This window comes from Trachurus trachurus (genome assembly GCF_905171665.1).
Source record: "Trachurus trachurus genome assembly, chromosome: 9".
NCBI lineage: Eukaryota > Metazoa > Chordata > Actinopteri > Carangiformes > Carangidae > Trachurus > Trachurus trachurus.
The window spans coordinates 6,838,432-6,859,054 of NC_139895.1; the positions used below are offsets into that span (position 1 = coordinate 6,838,432).

The 20,623-nt window shown below is 40.9% G+C and overlaps 1 protein-coding gene across 1 annotated transcript in view; it reads left to right on the top strand.

The window, feature by feature from the left end:
* Positions 1 to 20,623, top strand: part of cds1 (CDP-diacylglycerol synthase (phosphatidate cytidylyltransferase) 1) — a 51,708-nt gene that overhangs the window by 4,084 nt on the left and 27,001 nt on the right. The window contains exon 2 of the mRNA XM_083979932.1: positions 19,757 to 19,914. Coding sequence (XP_083836058.1) covers positions 19,757 to 19,914 — 158 coding nt within the window. The remainder of the gene's footprint in view (positions 1 to 19,756; positions 19,915 to 20,623) is intronic.

Below are 20,623 nucleotides of genomic sequence, written 5' to 3' on the forward strand. Positions count from 1 at the left end.
ATCGATCTATTTATGATTTGTGGAAAAGGGCTGGATTCAATAAGCACAGCTTCTTCTCACTCCTTTTCAATGATTATGCTTAAAGCAGAAGTGAGTGATCCGGTCGTTTTGGGTAATGCTGCGTTCCAGGCCGGCTTTTGAAACCGTAAATTACAGTTTCAAGTCACAACTTACGACTTTGTAGCGTTCCAGGCAACCCACTCGTGTTTTTCCGACCTGTTTTACCGGTGAAAGTCACTGTAACGGCCACTCGTAACTTCCGACCCGTGAACTCGTACCAGATCGAACTGGTACCACTTCACAGGTCGGAGTTACGAGTTTCCTTGAACGCACCATAACAGTCCTCGTCGCTACGTCGCCACATTCACGGCGTCCCTTGGCTGCACACACAGCCCTGCATGCCGTTCTCTCTCCTCATTGGATAAAAACTGTAGGATACGATAAATGTTTTCTCCTCGGCTCAGAGCAGAGCAGAGGGACTGAGAGACCCGTGTTTCAGTCCAAACACTCTATGTAAGTGATTGCTGTCGGAAGATATAACTATTTAAGACTTATATTAACACAAAAATATCACTTACCTCTGCTTTAAATTGCTTTTGTTTTACACGTTTGAAATAAATATGAATACACATATATGGGCTATATATCACGCTAGTGGTTGATGTTTTATGTCAACAGGAAACTAATCTTAGTGGCGGATGCAAACAACAGAAGAAGCAGTAATTGTAGTTTGTGTTGTACCTCCATGTGTCAGTTGTCATGTTGTAGCTACATCACGGTGGAGCTGAATGAAGGAGGTCTCTCCAGTTTAATTCCCTCTGGAGCTGCTGGCGCTAAAAACAGCTTCACTTGTGCAACTCGGACACATCAATCACATGTTGTACACGTCTATACGTGCTCGTTGCCTGGCTGGCTGTGTGTGTGTTCACAGCTCAGTCCTTTTGGCCCACACACATACACACACACACAATCGGCCACTTCAATGTCCCAACATGTTTGTCCTCATGTCCGTCACAGTCCATTTTTGGCGAGCCTCGAGGAAAACCCTCCTCCGTCATCTGAGAAGCATGACTTGACAAATTCAGGCAGGGGGGAGTGGTGCTAGCTCTCCCCATGTTTACACTCACAGGAGTCAGAATAAGCTGTGTTTTCATAGGAGGAATCAAAATGAAAAGAAATGATCCGACAGATGAAAAGTGAATCAATAAACAGGCAAAGATTTGATGGTTGTCAGGTGTTGAGACGCTGCCGTTCTGTGTCTTTGTAATGTTTCATTCATGTTGTGCTGTTTAAAGTCTCCTCTTATCTGCAGGAGAGACGACGCGTCATAAATACAGTTCATATCCTCCCTTCTGGATTGGCTTTGTTTGTTTTTGTAATATATTAGAAGGATTATTTAGGTCAGTATCAATGTATGCGAGTTAAAAACCTTTCAAGATGCACTGTGTTTTGCTTTTTTTTTTTTACCTGTAACAAGACAAACATTCAAAATGGATCCCTCAGATTTGCTTATAAAAGAAAACCAAGAAGACCAAGATTTATTCTTTTTGATTTGGGTTTTCTGGCTCCATTCATGTTGTATAAATACCTCAACATTTCAGACTCAGGCAGGAATGTGCTGTTGTTGTTCATTTTGGAGTGAAAATAGTCGAGTCATCTGAGGATCCAGAGACAGACAGAGGTTAGATCATGGACAGTATAACTCATCACAGTGGTTCCTCTACCCCGAACAGCCAATTAACAAATAATTATATTTACATAACAGCATCAAAATCACATGACCGGGAGTCAAAGTATCAAAGGGATGAAACTCGTGTTTTGATTTTTACAGGCTTGTTTTGACTCCTGCTGCCAAAATCGCTAATAAGACCCCGACAACGACGATGAGGATGATGGTTACCAACCCTCAGCTTGGTTTCTTAGTGACCGGTGCGTCCATGTGACGTCTGTTTACCAGCCCTGATTGGGCTTGAAGTTTAGCTCCAGTGACACTGCAGCGAAATGATTTTCTCTACTATAATTCATATCAGGAGGAAGAAGCTGCAGGCCAGATCCACCCCGAAAAGAAACGGAGAGAAAGAAATCCAGCATTGGGAAACACAGTGTTGTAACTCTGCCTGTGTCCTCCCGTTGTATTTTAAAGACCTGCTGACTGTCACAGAGAGAAAAAAAATCAACTCATTGGTCAGTTTATTGTTTATAAAAACACTGGTTTCCTGGCTTCGTTGGCCAGATTGGGTGTTTTTTGTGTTTGGTTTTGTTTTGTTTTGTCGGTTTAACAAGAAGCAGGTTCACAGAGCTGAGCTGACAGTTGGAGAGAGGAATGAGTCAGCCCTGTGGGTTTAATTTTGGAGGCTGGTCACATAGTTGTGTCACACACCCTGCAGCAACACACAAACACACACTCCTGTCCTGTTAATCATGTTAGTTTATATTACGTCATAAAATGTTTAAAAAAAAAGGAAAAGAAAAGGCAGCTACCAGTCCATTTTTTATCCAGAAACAGGAAATCTTATTGAAGTTATTCCTTGGAAAACAACCAGAATCATTAATTAATAATCTGGAATCGTGCCATTGTTTTTACTTTCAGCCTGAAGTTGGTGTTTTGTGGGCTAGCTAGCACACAGTCATACGTACAGAGCCGTTGTATAGGGGAGAAAGGTGAAGATAATTCTAGGGGCCCAGCGACCAGTAGGGCCCACAAAAAACCCAGTAGTCTAATCTTTGTATGACTGAATTATTCTGCATTAGACCCTGACTAATACTAATAGTAATGCTGCATTAGCATCAAAACTAAATAAAAGGCTAAATAAAAAATGATAATACGTATGTAGTCTAATAAAATAAGTGGAAAAGTCAGGGGGCAGGGGCCCACTTTAGTATTCTTTCAGGGGGCCCAGAATTCCTAGCAATGGCCCTGCATACGTAAACACATTAATTGGTATTAGCTTGTTGCTTAAACCCTGTGTCTCAATGCAGATACTTCTGTTTGTACACTTTCATGTAGAATACTACTTACTTCCATAGTGTGCGAATGTTGACAGGATTGTGTTGTCTCAAATCAAGTGCGGTCGCTGTGCACTTACCACAAATCGCAACATTTGCCCATTGGATTGAGTTACTGCTATCTACTGATGAACCGTAGCTGCTACATTTAGCGTGTTATGGCCCATGTTTGTTGTTTATGCATGTTAAATTGTATTCAATGTAGGACTTTAGATGTGTGGTCAAAGGCTTTACAAGTTGTTGCCTAAATATTCTCAAAAATGCAGCAGCTAGCGTTAGCTCAGTGGATATCGTTAAGCCTGCGATAGTCCACGGACACCACACCATATCGACAGACGGCTAAATTTACCTAATAATAGCTTCTGTCCGACACATTAGTACAATATGGTGTAGTCCATAACCGCGATTAGGCCATGCTAGTCCCGACTCCCTCCTGTACCGCTATGTAGCCAAAGGCAATCTTTGACGTTGAGTGTCCAGCGTTCCACATTCAACTTTTTGACCGTTATAAGTTCACCATCCGGATACTAACAGTACACTGCATTTCACCATACTTAAGTCAGTAATAATACACACTTACACACTCAAAATAGTGAGTGTAAGTACGAAGGGAACGCATCGACACACAGCTTAATTCACACGTGTTGCTAACTAGTTAGCTAACTAGCTCGCTAACCTGTGGTGTCAGGGTTTTCAGTCGTCTCGACCTCCTGAGCTTTTAGCTTTTAAAGGGAACTAAATCACCGGGTCGGAGGCTCTGATCTTACAAGGTTGGTTTTCAGCCAAGAGATGCGAGGTGGAAGACAGAGAGCCTCCATTCTCCCTGGAACAAGTTACAAGTCATTGATTAAACCAGCACTAGCTTAGGACTCTGGAGCTGTTGTAGGTGAATATGTAGCAGAGTTGAGGTGAAAATCCTGCATAGTTACTTTTTAAATCTCCTGTCAGTTTGGGTGTTGGTCTTGATCACAGCTGTGACTCCCGCCCCACTCTCTACATTTTTAGATTAAAAATTTTTCAGTTCCACTTTCTATTTGTGATTGACACAGAGTGACATTTAACCTGCAAATCAGAGCAGTTTATTGTATTAAACACCACACAGAGTCGAGCTGTATTTGCTTTTTTTCTCCCTCCTTCCCCCTGAGCGTTGTGGGCACTTTGCCTTGTTTGTGAAGTTTACACATTAAAACCTTTGTGCCATCTCCAAGGCCAATGTTTACTTTCATTAATTAGCAAACCCAGCGGTGCGTCGCTGCTCGCTTCACACTGCTGCTCTCCACTCACGGTACAAATACTGTTGCTGGGACAGTTAGCGGCCGCTCCAGTCTCCACAGGACAGTTGACCTTGGTGAGGCCGTCTGCTGGCCGGGCGGACGCCTCGTAACCGAGCCTCCATCACAGCAGCAGCAGCAGCAGCAGCAGCAGCAGCAGCGCTGGTGGTGGTGGTGGTGGTGGTGGTAGCAGCAGGAGGTTTAACGCTCTGATGGTCACAGCTTCACTCTGCACAGGCCTGGTCTGAAATGACTGTGGACAGCAGAGGAGTTTGTGCAACTGTTTTAAATATTCAGACATGATCCCTCGACCTTTAAGAGGTGGAAATTTACTTACTTTTAAAGGTCCAGTGTGTAATAATTGTCAAGGTTTATTGGCAAAATCTGAATATACTACCCAAAATAAAGTTTGGTTGGTTTTTGTAGCCTTATAATTCTTCTTTTATAGCCTACATAATAAGGGTCTTGCTTTAGAGAGTGTCGTCGCCATCTTGCACCGCCATGTTTGTTGGCCTACGGCAGCCCAAACGGAAAATCCAGCCAGTCAGAGAGCGCGTTTCGCAAGATTCAAGGCAGAAGGAAAGAAGAAGGAGGAGGAAACAGGCAGACATATTGTAAAATGGTTTAGATCTGCACCTCATTGCTCCATGCTCCTGAAATATTTGCCGATGGGAGGGGTGAGTGCAAGCGAGCGAGTAAACGCGCTGCCAACTAGAATCTGAACGCCCCATTTTACAGACTGGACCTTTAAGACTAATGATGAGAAACTATAAATTTTAGTTTTGTTTGGTTGCAGAATAATGACGAAGGTTTATTTCAACAACCTGCCTGGATCTGACACACCTGCTGCCTTTTTGTTTCTTTTCTTTAGCTATTCCCTTAGCAAAAAGTAGTTTATTCAAGTGTACTACAAGTATACTTATTGTATACTAAAACTGAGGCAGTATACTTGAAGTTTACTTTTTATATACTATATTCTATATACTTAAGAAAAGTATAGTGAAGTATACTTGGCTTATACTGGAAAGTATAAAGAATAGTCTAAGACTAAGTACATTAATACTAAGACTTACACTTATACTTTAATACTAAAGCTTATACTTGTACTTTAGTATACTTCTTACTTTCTGCCACAAAGTACTAATACTTAGTATATCTTGATCCAATGACAGAATAAGGTCAAGTCATTGACTCGTGCTTACATTTAATTTAAGGCGGGTCGCAGAATAAAAATGTTTTTCACTAAGGTATTGAGGTATTACCCCTGTTATAAACTTACATGTTCAAGATCATATACTGAGTTAGAGAGTTTAAAAGTTTACAGTAAATAGTATGTGTGCTCAATTGCATCATCATTATGTACCTTAAAAACAGACACAAAAACAGAGAAACATTTGACTTGACTTTATTGATCAAGTTCTAGTCCCTTTCATAAGGGTTTGCAATGGTATTATGTACACAGCATCATCTGCTTCAACAAGAACTCCACTGTCAAACAATTTTTGATACTCTCCACCAGACTGTATGTCGGTTAAAACATCAAAGGATCTACTTTTTTCAGTAAGATTGACATCATGTTCCTGCAGAAGTTGTTTATTAATCTGTGCATGAAGGGGAATTACAAGAAAGTAGAAGCCCTTTTTTAAACTTGTGTTGGCATCAAATACTGTGTTGCAAAGGGTACAATGAGAGGGACAGTCTGCCCTAATGCAAAAGTATGCTAAACATTTTTCACAATAAAAGTGAACTTCAGACTGTGATGAACTTCTGAATTATTTTTGGAAAAAGGTAATGTGAGGGTGGAATCAGACCTGGAAACATCAGGTCGAACAGTTCCAGTAAATGAGTAAGTGCTTTGCCCGTTAAATTGTTCCGCAGCACATACGACATCAGCATCAATAAACTTTCTTCCTTTGAAACAGGTGCACCGGGATACAGGGGCTTGTCACCATCTGCTTGGTCTTCACTGCCCTGTAGATATAGGAAAAGAGATAGAAAAAGCATGTATGTATGAGAATGAGTAGCAGCAAACTTAAGCAGTAATATCAGTCTAGCATAAAGTATTTTTACCCTTATAACAAAATTCACAACAATTGGTTCATAACCTAGAGAGAGGCGAATCAGAAGCGCATTAAACCCGTGCTTAACAGGCTGTCTAAAAGGGGCTTATGCTAACAAAGTTGGCCTAGTGTATCCCCCCCACCTCAAAACAATTTTACAAGTGTACCTCTTGAATGTCCATATCCAACTGGCTGGTTGTGGAAGAGTTCTCATTACTGAGTTCATCTTCATAGCTGCAATTGTTGATTTCTTCCTCTCCATTGGTCATTACTCAAGTGATGTTACTGATCTGTGTTGGTGTCATCATCATGATTGGCATTCTACAGATTAACAAGAGAAAGATAAAGACAATTAACAATTGAATGAATTAACTCCCTTTATGTCAATTTCAATCACCAAATCATAAACAGAGTAGGTGTACACTTTTATTTTTAGACAACTTAAAAGTGCTTTAGACCTCAACTGACTAGTCTTATGGAAGAAAAATAAATCAGTGATGTGGCATATGACATGTGCTAATGATTATGCCTACTTGGGGAGCTGACAGCACAGTTCAGGGAAGATTATTAAAATTGAATCAAAAAGTTACCCAGATACGTGGAGGGAGGGGAGGGAGGGAGGGGAGGGGTGATAACAAGTATCAAGGGTTGTTGTGGTGAGCTAGCTCAGTGCTAACTAACTGCTAGGTAGCGGTAGCGGTTAGCATCCGCTGCTACTACGACTGTATTTGACAGACTCTACCTGGAATTCATAATCTGTTACTTACTTTTACTTTCCATCTGTGCTTGGTAGTCCTTGGGATCTCTGCTGTGTAATCCTCCAAATATATTTTATAGGGTCCACGACGTTTCGCCATGTTAGCTCTGATGAGCTAACTCAGGCAGAGGGCCCTGCCCTCTTCAGCTCTCGCTGCGTGTGTGTAGTTGCGCATTGCACTTCCGGTCGATGTCCCGCCCCCCTACCTGACTGCCAATGGGAGGAGCTCAATTTAAAATTGGCGCCCACGTACGTAGTTAACGGTCTCAAACGGTCCTGTTCCGAACGTCTCTGCCTGTTCTCATCAAAGAAGCACCCAGGAGGAAGAGTAACGCTAACGTTAAGCCGAACAGCAAGTGGAAAGATGAAGAGGATCATGAAGTTCCACCAAAAAAAGGTAGTTGCCTGCAAAAATAACATTGTGTGACAGTCAATTGTAATTCATAACAGAAATTTCATTTCTTTATCATTTCTGGTATGCCTAAAACTTGTATAGAAATGCACTTGTTTAAAACGGTATTGCCTCTCCTGTTTTCATCCGCTGTTAGAATATTCTACACTAATTTTATGATTATACATGAATACATTTTCATTATAAGCTCAAGTCATAAGAGGACAAATGCAGTTTATTCGTTGATAAATTAATTGCAATTAATCTAGATTAATTACAGAATATTGTGAGATTAATTAGTTTTTTTTTTTAAATCTATTGACAGCCTTAACGTTACTGAAAGATCATGATTCAGTCCTCATACCTCCTGCTCCTCCTTAATCAGCTCTACCTTCAGCCATGCTTTTCATAACACAAATGACTATGAAATGTTTTAAAATGGTCTCAAAACACAGTAATGACACAAAAACTTTTGTCCCCCCCCCCTCCCCCCCGTTTTCATTCCCATGACAGAGCTTCCAGCACTTCACAGTACAGAGCTCAACTCCTGCATCCACCTGGTCAACATCCACACATCTGTAGACCCACCATTTTCTGCACCCGGCTCTCCTTGTCTGACCCTGATATGGTAAATACCTCTACATCTTTTGATTGTACACATAAGCTAGAAATAAAGCATATTGATCAACTTTGTGCTGGACTTACACCATTAATGATGGAGTACAAAATGGTATGATGACACCCCCAGATTTCTCATATTATTTAAGCAATATATCACGACAGGCCGTGGTATATGCTCATTATACCACGGCTAAGGGGCGTTGTTCGGCCCGACGCGAAGCGGAGGGACGACAACCCCCTTAGAGTGGTATAATGAGCATATACCACGGACTGGAGTGATATATTGCTTTTATAAAACGGTTACGAATCAAGGCAATATAAAAGAGGGATACGCAATCAATTTCATGTAGTTTTATTCAACCAGAAATACATATGATAAAATAGCCTCACTGTGAAAAAATAGTCCCACCTCTCCAGACGTTAGCTCCAAGTTAGCTCTGCATCTCGTCTTTTCCTCCGCATTTTTTCAGGTTAAAGTCACTGCTCAGTCCCCTCTACCATTGTTAACCCTCCCCGGAGGTGAAACTTCACCTTAAACATGTGAATTCAACTACTTTAGTCCGTTTTTTAACATCGTAAAAACATCAGCTGTCTTTTGCTACGGACTGCAACAGTCCGTTGTCATGGATACATGACAACAACTTCCATTCATACCAGTCATACGTGCCTGAGGCGGAGTGATAGCCTACGCTGTGATAAGGTTTTAGAATAGTAGCCGTGGTATATGCTCAATATACCACGGTTAACAACCAATCAGATCGCCGGATTTCACCTTTCCGTTTTATAACTATATATAATATATTGTCTATAGCCTATGCATATTCACTGCACAGATGAATAGATACAGTAGATTTCCAAAGAACACCATATTTATTTAATTATTATTTGGTGAGTAACATTCAAATGTGCTATAATTGGTGAGTGCATTTAATTTAAGACAAAACTCATTCTAAAATAAATATGTAACCGGTTATGTGTAACCTTTGCTCAGTGGGGTGTGATGTATGTACAATGCCTCTACAGCAGTTTTCACTGTTCAGAAATGTACCTGATAAACCATCCTTAATGCCTCTTTGACATGTGTGTTATTGTGGATAGTGAATAAAAATAACACTGAAGTAGCCTAATGTTTTGTTTTCTATGTGTGCTTTTTCACTCACAGTCCATGCCCAGGCGAAGTTCCCTGACACCACCATTTAAGATGTGAGATGAATCGTAAGAAATGAATGCAACAATATAAGCTATGCCAAGCAAGTGACTGAAAAGAAGTCATAAAACCGTTTTTGTTTTTATCAAGTTATTTTGTTTGTTCCAAAGATGTGTACTTTTCTTATACGTTTTTTTTTTTTTTTTTACAAAGAAGGACTTTAGTTCTCAGTTGGAGACACTATATTGTTTACGTTTTTACAAGGAAATGTTCACTTTTTCCTTTACCATTTTTGACAAAGAAGGACTTGATCTTGGAGAGACTATCTGATCACCTGATCTCCACACCCACGCAACAGGAAGTGAAGAAGCATCATGTCTTTGTTTTGAAGTAAAAGATGATCTGTGGTCTCTGGAAATGTTACATAAATATATCAAACTTGCTCTCAACATTCTGTCTTGTGATTTTGTAAATACATTAAAGTCTAGTGTACATACAGTATGAGTTAACTTTAAGAATACTTAAAGAAGTATTTTTCAAGTATATAAATAGTATGCTACAATTAATATGCTAAGCAAACTTAGAAGTATACTTAAAGTATAACAATAAGTAAACTAGCAAGATATTCTAAGTTCATAAAAGTATACTCAAAGTATACTTAAGTAAACTAAAAATGTGGAGTAGAAGTATATACCTAGTACACTAGTAGTATATAGATGAGTATACTTGTGTACTTAAAAGTGTACTTTTGTAAACTTAAAATGACCTCAAAGTATACTTTAATAAACTAAAATGTGGACTAGAAGTATATACCTAGTGCATTAGTAGTATATTGATGAGTATACTTTAAGTATACTTTTATAAACTTAAAAATGTTCCAATTTAGCCAGATAAGTATTAAATTAGTATACTTTCTAGTATACTTAAAGTAAATGGTCCATAGTATACTTGCTATACTTATACTTATACTCAAGTATACTTCATAAAATAAACTTCAAGTATACTACTTTTTGCTAAGGGTTGCTATGGTAGCATTTTATTGCGATAAAATATCATTGTGTTAGCATGATGCTAACTTGCTAAATTTGCCAAAATAAAAGGCATTTTAGCAACAAGGTTAAATTGTCACTCAGCTAATATAAATGTGCTACGTCCAACTGGCCTATAGCTGTTGCCAAGCTAATGTGCTAATATTAGCATTCAGGTCAAACCATAGCAGAGTTAGAGCACAACTCGGGCTCACGCAGTTGAATGACCTGTGTGTGTGTGTGTGTGTGTGTGTGTGTGTGTGTGTGTGTGTGTGTGTGTAGTGCTACAACAGAAACACACCATCCTAGTATATAAAGGGGTTTTTGTGTAGCAGGATGATGCAGTGACTCTCTCTCTCTCTCTCTCTGGTGCTAGTAGACACCAGACCGCTGCAGGTGTCGGGCTCGTACACAGCAAAAATAACATGGCTGCTGCTGCTGCTGCTGCTGCTGCTGCACACGCTTGGTGCAGCTGGAGCTCCAGTGCTACTTCAGGTCAATGTTTGTTGCTGATTAGCCTAATTCCTTACAGCATGAGTGAACCCATGTGGGCTTGAGCTTATTCATTGATCTGATCCCCTCCTCCCCCCGGTGACCAGAGGCTGCTGCTGCTGTCTGCTGGTCTGGGCCTCCCAGGTGTGGAGGAGACCTTTCCTGCTTGTATTATGCTGTTTTTCAACCATTTGACATGGATCTAAGTTGTCCAATCATATTATATTTGCAGTGTATTGTTCCCAAATCAATCTGCAGCTCTAAATCTCAGCAATCTAAAAGTGTCTCAGAGCTCTCCTGAGAACGAGCCGTTTCTGTGTCTGCACCTTGAAATGCAAACAAGATGTGTAAACCACGTCCACTCCACAGCCGTCACGGGGAGAAGGTGTGGTTTACTGGTTTTCGCTACAGGTACATGTGCCAATGTTGACATTGGGGATGGGTCGGGCATTGATTTCTGAATAATCAAATACTAGATGCTCAGTTAAGGCAAGGCAATTTTATTTGTATAGCCCGTTTTTACAAACAGCTTTGTCTCAAAGGGCTTCGCATGGCATCGTAACAACATCCTCTGTCCTTAGACCCTCACATCGACTGAGGAAAAACTCAATGGAAAACCCTTTTAACAGGGAAAAATTGGAGAAACCTCAGGGTGAGCAACAGAGGAGGGATCCCTCACCCAGGACGGACAGACGTGCAATAGATGTTGTTACAGACAAGAAAACAGTTTATAACAAACATGGAAATGTTAACAACAGCTGAAGAAGGAAGCTTCAAAAAAGTTTCATCATAGAAAGGCCACAGGAACACATATGACCGCTACAAAACCAGCATTAAGTGGATTTTGCATAATATGGGCCCTTTAACTCTTTCACGAGCATTGACGAGTAAACTCGTCAAAACCGTTTTTTTACAGATTACGATAATAGACACTCTGAGGTACCCTGTGTGTGAATATGGTAGTCCTCTGATATGTAAAACTGTTTTAAACTAAAATCAAAACATAATATTTTTTATAAACTGTGTGATTTTAGTTTTGTTTGAGTAATCGTTCTCCTTGAATGCTGCTCTGGGGACAGCGTGCAGCGCTGTGCGGCTGTCGGCTACAGTGTTGCAACTTTCTCGCTGAATCTGGCGACTTTCCAAACCCTCTTTTGACAAAAGCGACCGACGACAAATGTGGCGACTTTTACCGGTGCTGTTACAAACGTTTATGGTTTGGAGACTCGGATCTGAAAGCCCGTTATCACGGCTGTTTTCACGGCGCTGTGCAGCAGAGCGGGCGCTCTGCAGCGGGGGCTGTGACCGGCCGCCCCCGCCCCAGAGCACTCATCGCCGGCCAGTCACACAGCAGTGTCCCGGAGCTGCTGCGCTGCAGCCAGAGACCCACACCGCTGCACCGCTGCTGTCCAGGCTGCCACACCCCCCAGATTTACCTACAAATATATTTATTTAGCTGTAGAAATGATTTGGGAGACATGCCACACTGCAGAGTACCGGTAAAATGAGCAGATTGCCACTTGACACAAAAGTGCGTTTTTCTCTGAAACTAGAGCGGGAGCTCCGTTTTTGGAGAAACCCAGCTCTCTTCTTCTACTTCGTCCTCACGAACGAAACGGCGGAAAAACTCGCCGTTTTTTCGTGGAGCACGTTGTAAAGTCACTCTTCAAGCACGTGAAGACCGTTTGTTTCTAGGTGACGTACAGAGTTCGGTTCGACGTGAGATAAAAGGTAAACAAATAGCCAAAAACATGTGGTCCTGAGCGGATGTGCTGAGGAATTAGTGTGGTCGCGAAAGAGTTAAAGGGAAGAAGCAGAGAGCCTCCATTCTCACTCGTAACAAGTCACAAGTCATGCAGTTAACTATGATCACAACTATTACAATCAGTCCAGAGCTTTTTAATTAAGAAAAAAATGTAGCATTAGCCACGGGAGAAATCCTGCTTAGTTCCTCTTTAACAGCTTCTCACTGCTATTGAAGCTGAGATCCGTCCACACGGACACAGGTTGCAGTCGTGCCCTGAAAGGCCGTAAAAGATGTCACCTCGCCTCCATAAAAGGAAGCATTGAGGCTGTCGGTGCTGTCGCTGTGCCCGTACTGTCAGTCACACTCTATGGGATCACCATGCACATCCCTAATCAAACACACACACACACACTGCAGACACGCCAGAGCAGGAAACAGCTTTCTATCTACAGTATCTGTAGGCGCGGTGGCATGACTCGTTAGTCCACTTACACTAAAACAGCCTGTGTGTGTTTTATTATCTTTGTGAACAAGAACATGCTCCTTATGCATCAAACAGGTGGTGAAATATTATATTATTATCACACATGCTTGAAATCCTTGTTAGTTTGTTGATTTTTCTTATATTATACGGGATAGATTTTTCTTTTTAAACTCCATCAATTTGAAAAATATCAGTTTTTGTCATATAATACCTTTTTTTTTTTTTTTACAACAATACATTTTAGCATCAGTCTATCATTTGAAAATTTGTGATATTGGTCTTGAGCTTAACAACCTGACTGTATAAATAAACAATCACACTGAGCTGATCTCCTCTGTCAGAACAAAGGTGTGAATTTATTTATATTGAGTGGTAAAATAAATATAAAGAAAGTTTGTGAAACTGAAGTGAAGGTTGAACTTTCTGTGTATTGAGGCATTTTAAAAGCAGGTACTACTGGCAACTACTGATCATTTACATTATTGATTAATCTGACAATAATTTTATGAACGATCACATTTATCAATCGTGCCGCCATGAAAATGTCATAAACTATTGAAATAATAATCCTCATCACAGTTTCCCAGAGCTCAGGCTGACGATGTCCAATCAGAAACCTCAGCGTTTATTCACAAATGAGAAAATGGAGCCGTGAGCATTTTTTCTTCTTTTTGCTCAACAAATAACTATGTAAATTAGTTTTTCTATTGATCGATGAAGTGATTGATCAGCTCATAGTTTCTTCACATATGGACAAAATAAAAGAACTAAGTGTTTGATAATACAAGAGGGAGCACGACAGTGCTGCAGGTAGAAGTGACATGAACATGGACTTAGTGCAGACGACGTGGCTTGAGCTGCTCGCCAACCCCCCGTCCACACACACACACACACGCACGCACGCACGCACGCACGCACGCACGCACGCACGCACGCACGCACGCACGCACACACACACACACACACACACACACACACCCCTCCTCCTCCTCCTCCTGGCTCTGCAGTAGAGGCATTAATACCAGGGGGGAGGACAAAGACGACAGTGGAGGTGAGCTGAGCTGCAAGGGCGGCGGTCGTCCTGCTGCTGCTGCTTTAAATGGGACATATTATGAAAATATCACTTTTGAAGGCTCATTAACATATATTTAGGCTAGGTGTTTGTTTTGCCTTCTGGCCCCCAAATTGCGAGAATTTACAAAAAAACCTGTAACTTTCAGGTTCCCTAGGTTGAAATCCATGTAGTTTTACGAGTTGTTCCCTTAGTTTTCTTCCAGTGATGTAACTAGGATTTGAATTTGCAAACCAACCCTACCTGTACAGATAGAGGGAGCGGGGCAAGCAGTGGCTCATTTGCATTTAAAGGGACAGGCACTGAAACCAGCCGTTCTGAACAGAGCTGTTTAGAGAGGATGAAAAGAGCTGTGATGTTCGATCCTTGGGGGATTTTGACCGAAGCATGTCACAGACATGTCTTTAAGACACCTGGGAACCACTTTAATTTGTGGACAAGGGGGCAAAATATGTCTCCTTTAATGTCTCTGACTGTGAAGAGGACAAGTTAAAAAACAAAAACAAACATGGTGGAGGAGTAGAGAGTGAATGTGTCAGTGTTTTCTTCTCAGAGAGCTGCTGGGATTAGTTTTGACTCCATAGTACAACTTGGCCTGATATCACTCAGATTTGCAGCCGCATTGTTTTGACTGTGATTACGCAGCGGTTAGCATGCTGCGCTAAGTAAACAAAAGATTAACACTGTTTGACAGTTGAATTAAGAAGCTTTGAGTGCATTCAACCCAGATTACTCACCGGAACAACGCTTTGTTTGTTTGTTTGTGTGTGAAACGTTAATTCACTGGTGAATGCTCGTGTGTGTGTGTGTGTGTGTGTGTGTGTGTGTGTGTGTGTGTGTGTGTGTGTGTTGCCATTTCTGCAACTTTGCTAACTCTAACTAGATACTTTAATCATCCTTGTCAGGGAATGACGTCGTTACAGCAGCAATAACTTCAGATATTCATCACACAGCAGAAAGGAAAAGTAGAAAAAACACATTTCTCTCTATACACAGCAGAAAATAAAAACAGAAAACCACATATAACTATGGACAAGTTTCTAAAAAAACATGAGATTATTGACAGTGAGTTTCGTTAGCTGCTGTGTTGCTACTGGTGTTAGCTCGTTTCAACGTCTCATCCAGTCTAAACTGAATTTCGCCAAATCAATGATCGTCTTTATTTAAAGGGATAGTTCAACATTTTGGCAAATTGGCCCATTGCCATAATCCCTATAGTCGTAGCAGTAGGTTCGTTACCTTTATTTGTCGGTGTAAGCTATTTTTAGAACGGAGGAGCGGAGCGGCAGGCTGTTCAGAGCTACACTATGGAGGCTAATGGAATTTCTTGGTTTCTCTCATCAAACTCATCAAATACAAAATCCCAAAACTCCAAAACGCTTTCGTGGACAAGTTGTGAGTTGCACAATCACCACGCTATGAGATAATAATAGAACGTTACGAGACAGAGTTGTTTTAGAGGTAAATTCATGCAAAACCGCTGATGGGCGTTGCGTTCAGGGACAGTTTTTCAGCAAGCAGACTCTGTATTTACCCTGTATTTACCTCGAAAACGGCTCCGTTTCATAACGTTCCATTATTATCTCATAGCGTGGTGATTGTGCAGGTCACAACTTGTCCACGAAAGCGTTTTGGAGTTTTGGGATTTTGTATTTGATGAGTTTGATGAGAGAAACCAAGAAATTCCATTAGCCTCCATAGTGTAGCTCTGAACAGCCTGCCGCTCCGCTCCTCCGTTCTAAAAATAGCTTACACCGACAAATAAAGGTAACGAACCTACTGCTATGACTATAGTGATTATGGCAATGGGCCAATTTGCCAAAATGTTGAACTATCCCTTTAAATAAACAGTCAGTGGAAGTTAAATGTCATGCAAAGTGTCCACACGTTGCACGTCTTCCTGGGTTTAATATATAGCTCAGCACCAACATCACTGCCTGATAGTATTGTGCAGTTGTGTGAATAGTGTCAATATTGTCACAACGTGGCCCAGGTCTCCTGAATGTTCACTTTTATTTTATCTCAACACACAAAAAAAACACACACTGTGAAACTGACTCTGGGCACGTTGAGTTGAATGAAAGGTTTCTGTAAGGAAAATTCAGCCAAACTTGTTATACTTAAAGATTTAAAGGTACAGTACATCTCTTTTTTTGTTGTGCTGCAACTGACAACTGTATTATCTATTTATCTTTTGGTTGTTTTCTAATTTAATTGATTGCTTTGTCTGTGTGAAGTGAAAGAAAAAAAAGTGTCTCACTTCATGTTTTATTTTTTATTATTATTTTTATTTATTTATTTTTTACATATTTTGGGGGGCTTATATGCCTTTAATGGACAGGACAGTTGGAGAGAGGCAGGAAAATGGGGAGACAGAGAGAGGGGGAATGACATGTAGCAAACAAGCAAAGGGCCGCGGGGTGTAATCGAACTTAAAGCCTCTTTGCTTTTACAATAAAGTAGAAGGTGGTTTAAATTTTTTCAATCAACAGCTCATTTTTGCAGCCAGACTCAAATGTGACAGCAGCAAATCTACCTGAGTAAAGATTAATTATCAATTTCATATGAATTTTCTATTGCTAAATATCTGATAAAGTAGTCGCTGTAGCTGCTTTTAATGAATGATACAAATCTCTGTGTTTGTCTGCAGTTGTTTTCTGAGATATGATATGATTAAACTGTTGAAGTATCTGAAAAATAAAAAGTCCTGGTGTTTCAAAGTTCGAATAATTCAATTGTCATGACCACAAGAGCAGTGAGACATACAAAACAAGAAAAATAAAGTGCTACAGTACAATAATAAATATTTCTATGGACTAGTTCTATAAATTATAGTAAACACTGACAATAATAATAATAGTCAAGCTATAGTTTTAGCAATAATAACAATAAACTCCTGCTGTTTGTGTCTTGGTTGTGTTTGTTGAGTTTTTCTCTTCCGTTGTGGAAGTGTGGGATCGAACTCTGCACTCGTCCTCTGTTTCATCCTTTCCTCATTAAAACCTGAGTAGAAATCTACACTCACACTCTTCTCTCCTCTTCTGTCCTGAACTCCAGCAGCAGCTCCTCCTCCTCCTCCTCCTCCTCCCCCCTCGGCCTGAACCCGCTCCCTCTGCTAATTATAAGACCTGGCCAAGATCACAGACCTTATTTCAAAATGAAAAGCTCTCTGATTTAACCCTGACGCCCCCCATCCCCTCTCCTTCTCCCTCTCTCTCTCCATCTCGCCGTATTTAGCCACATTTCAGTAAAAGTGACCATGAAAGGAAGAAAAACTTTTTTTTTTTTTAGCCGGAGCGGCGGCGAGGCTGTCAAGTGCAACGGGGAAACTTAATCTCCCACAATGAGCGTTTGAGCTCAGGAGGAATTTTCTCTCCTGGATTTAAAAATAGAGACGTTGAGGGAGAGAAAAGAAAAGCTTGGACCATCGGTGGCCCGGTGTCGACCGGAGAACAAAACGTTGCTGCTGCGCCGCTCGCTAGATATATAGGATGTCACTTAACTGACTTATTAATGGTGTCAGAGTGAGTGAGCTCGTGTCCACGCTGCTAAAGCTGCTAAAGCTGCTAAAGCTGCTAAAGCTGCTAAATCTGAGACACAAAGAACTCCTCAGTTTGGGGTTTTCCCTCCTCGCTGGTCCAGACGATGGTTTTCACTGATACGGCTGCAGGAGAGGAGCAAAACTAATGCAAACGGTTCATATTCTGCATCAATTCAGCTGATTATTAAGTTGTATATGCATAAACAAAAACATCTTTTAAGTATCGAATGCATTAGTTATAATTTAGTTTGGTCCTTCATTGTTTAAGTATTGTGTATTTTGACTCGTTAGATTCATTGTTTTTGTTCACATCTGAGTTTCATAGAAAACTTGAGATAAATGCATCAAAAAAGAAGAGAAAAAAACAAAAAATGGATGTTAGAAATTGGTAAATATATATTTATCTTTGAATAATATTCCTTCTGTGCAGCTAATTTGTGTTTTCTCCACATTTTTGTCTCAACTTTTCATTATTTGCTGAGTTGTAACTTGCTGTGCGTTTCTTCAGTGTTTTACATTCATTTGTTTAAAAAATAGAGGTGTTTTTTTTAATTAAAAGGCATTTTCACTGGAACTAAATGACTGAAATGACTTGGTACCTGACCAGGTCTGTGTAAAGTGACCAAGTGGTTGTGTATCAGATTTCACTGTTGTTTCTTACATGGAAGAGCAGAGAAGTGTGTGGTGTGTGTGTGTGTGTGTGTTGAGTGTCTTTAAATCCAGATTAAAGGTTGATTAACAGGGATAAAGACGTTGTGTTAACCTGCCGACACCGTGCGGCTCGGCCTGCAGCCGTGGAAATGTTCAGACTTTCTCCTTTTTACAGGATTGTAAAGGAAGTGGATATTTAGATATAATATAAGAAGTGGTTTCTTTCACTTTCACATTACATTTTATCATCATCATTTAACCAGATTTATTGTGGGTTAAGAGCTGAATCTTTATTATGTGTAGAAGCAGAGACAGATAAGATTTTATTGTTATTGTAGTTGTACGACAACACTTTGTGGTCGCTCTCTGAAGAGAAGAGCAGTGATTCAGGGGAAATCAGATCAAACTAAAGAAAATAAAGTGCCAACAGGTGAAGTACAGTGGAGTACAGTAGGTTGTAGTCCAGACAGAGGAGCCAGCCGGTCGGTTTGTGTGTCGTCCAGCAGGTTTGATGTGGGCCAAAGGTCCCGGGTGGTTTCAGATTCCCGGAGCCGTGGCCGCTCGGCTCTAAAAGAGGAAATCAGTTGCACACAAACACAAACACGCCCACGTGCGTCTCCACGTTGCCTCGCAGAGTAGACCTACTTGACTCGCAGCCAGCTCTTCCTCTGTCTAATGCCCCGGCCTCCGTTTACACCCGGCTCTATTTGACCAGCTCAACATTTACTTGTGGTTTGCATCGTCTGCAGCTGCAGCTCAGCGTCCGTCCTCACGTCTTTTTTTTTTTCCCCAATTTCTTTATTGAGTTTTTGCAGACAGTACAGAACAATACATCAGTTTCACATCTTGTTAGAGCGTCTTCATTAGAGTGAAGTACAAAAAAAGAACAAGACAAAATAGAACCCCAGCATGAATCCCACTATCCCTCCCAACAACCCATGTCAGATGTAATCACAGTAAACGACTAAATTATTACGCAACATATAACAACATAAGTAAATAAATGAAGTACAGTGAAGTACAGTTATCATCATCAGGAGTAACATTAAGACTGTTACTAATATAGGCCAGCAGTGGGTCCCAAGTTTTATGGAATGCTGTCAGAGATCCCTTCTGTGAAAACCTTAACTTCTCTAACTTTAGACATTGTAAAATCTCCCGTATCCAACTGTAGAATGGCAATCCTAGCTAGCAAGGTGGTAAAGGCCATGACACGCTGTGTAGAAACAGGGAGATTTTTAGGCAGAGGAAGACCAAAAAGAGCAGTCAGGGGATTTGGTTCTAAATTTGTGTGAAGAGCCTGTTTGAGCGTCCTCGCGTCTTTGTCTCCGCAGGACGACGATGATGACGCCTTCATATTTTCCCTCTCTGTTATCACCTTGTGCACACTGACTGGCCTGTTGTGTTTCAGGTGAACACTCGCTATCTTAAGTCACTATTTGAATATCTGTGTGTGTTTTTGTGTGTGTGTGTGTGTGTGTGTGTCAGGAGGCGGACGGTGACGACAGGCTGGGCCTGCAGGTCGACACCGAGGCAGAAGGAGACGGAGACTCCAAAGCAGACACTCCAGATGTTCCTCTCTCCACAGCCGACACAGACAACACTCCACAATGCCTGAACAAAGCTCTGGAGGGCCTGCCACCCAGGTACGCCCTGCACACACACACACACACACACACACATCCTTGTAAATCTATCTTTGTGAGGACATGTCATTGACATAATGTATTCCCTAGCCCCTTACCCTAACCTTAACCATCCAAAACAAATGCCTAAACTTAACCGTTACTCTAAACCTAATTTAAACCTAATTATAACCCAAGTCTTAACCCTCAAAAAGCCCTTTGAAAAAGTGAAAATGTCCTCACTTCCCAAAAATGTCCTCAGTCTGTTGGTTAAAAACTCGTTCCGGTCCTCACAACGTAGCATGTACAAGAACACACACACACACAAACGCAAACACACACTCACTCATGAAGCAGAGGTCGACAGCTGGTTGTTTGTTCCTGGAGTGCGTCCTGGTGGAGTTTGTTGTCGTTTATACATTTCACAGGGATTACTGACTCGACTGCAACAGAACAAATGGGAAGGATCAAGGATCTCATTTATTTATGTATAAACACATTTAAAAATAACAAACAGCTGTGCAACATCTGGAAAACAAACACACACACACGCAAACAAACATCAGATGATTAAAAAGAAGAGCAGAGTGAAACCAGAATGATGACTGAATAAAAGGATTGACCCCATGAAATGAAAAATGTGTTTTCCAGCTTTAATCCTGCATCCACGCGTTAAATGTTCATTTATCTCTTTAAAACCACTTTCACATCACAGAATGATTATTATTTA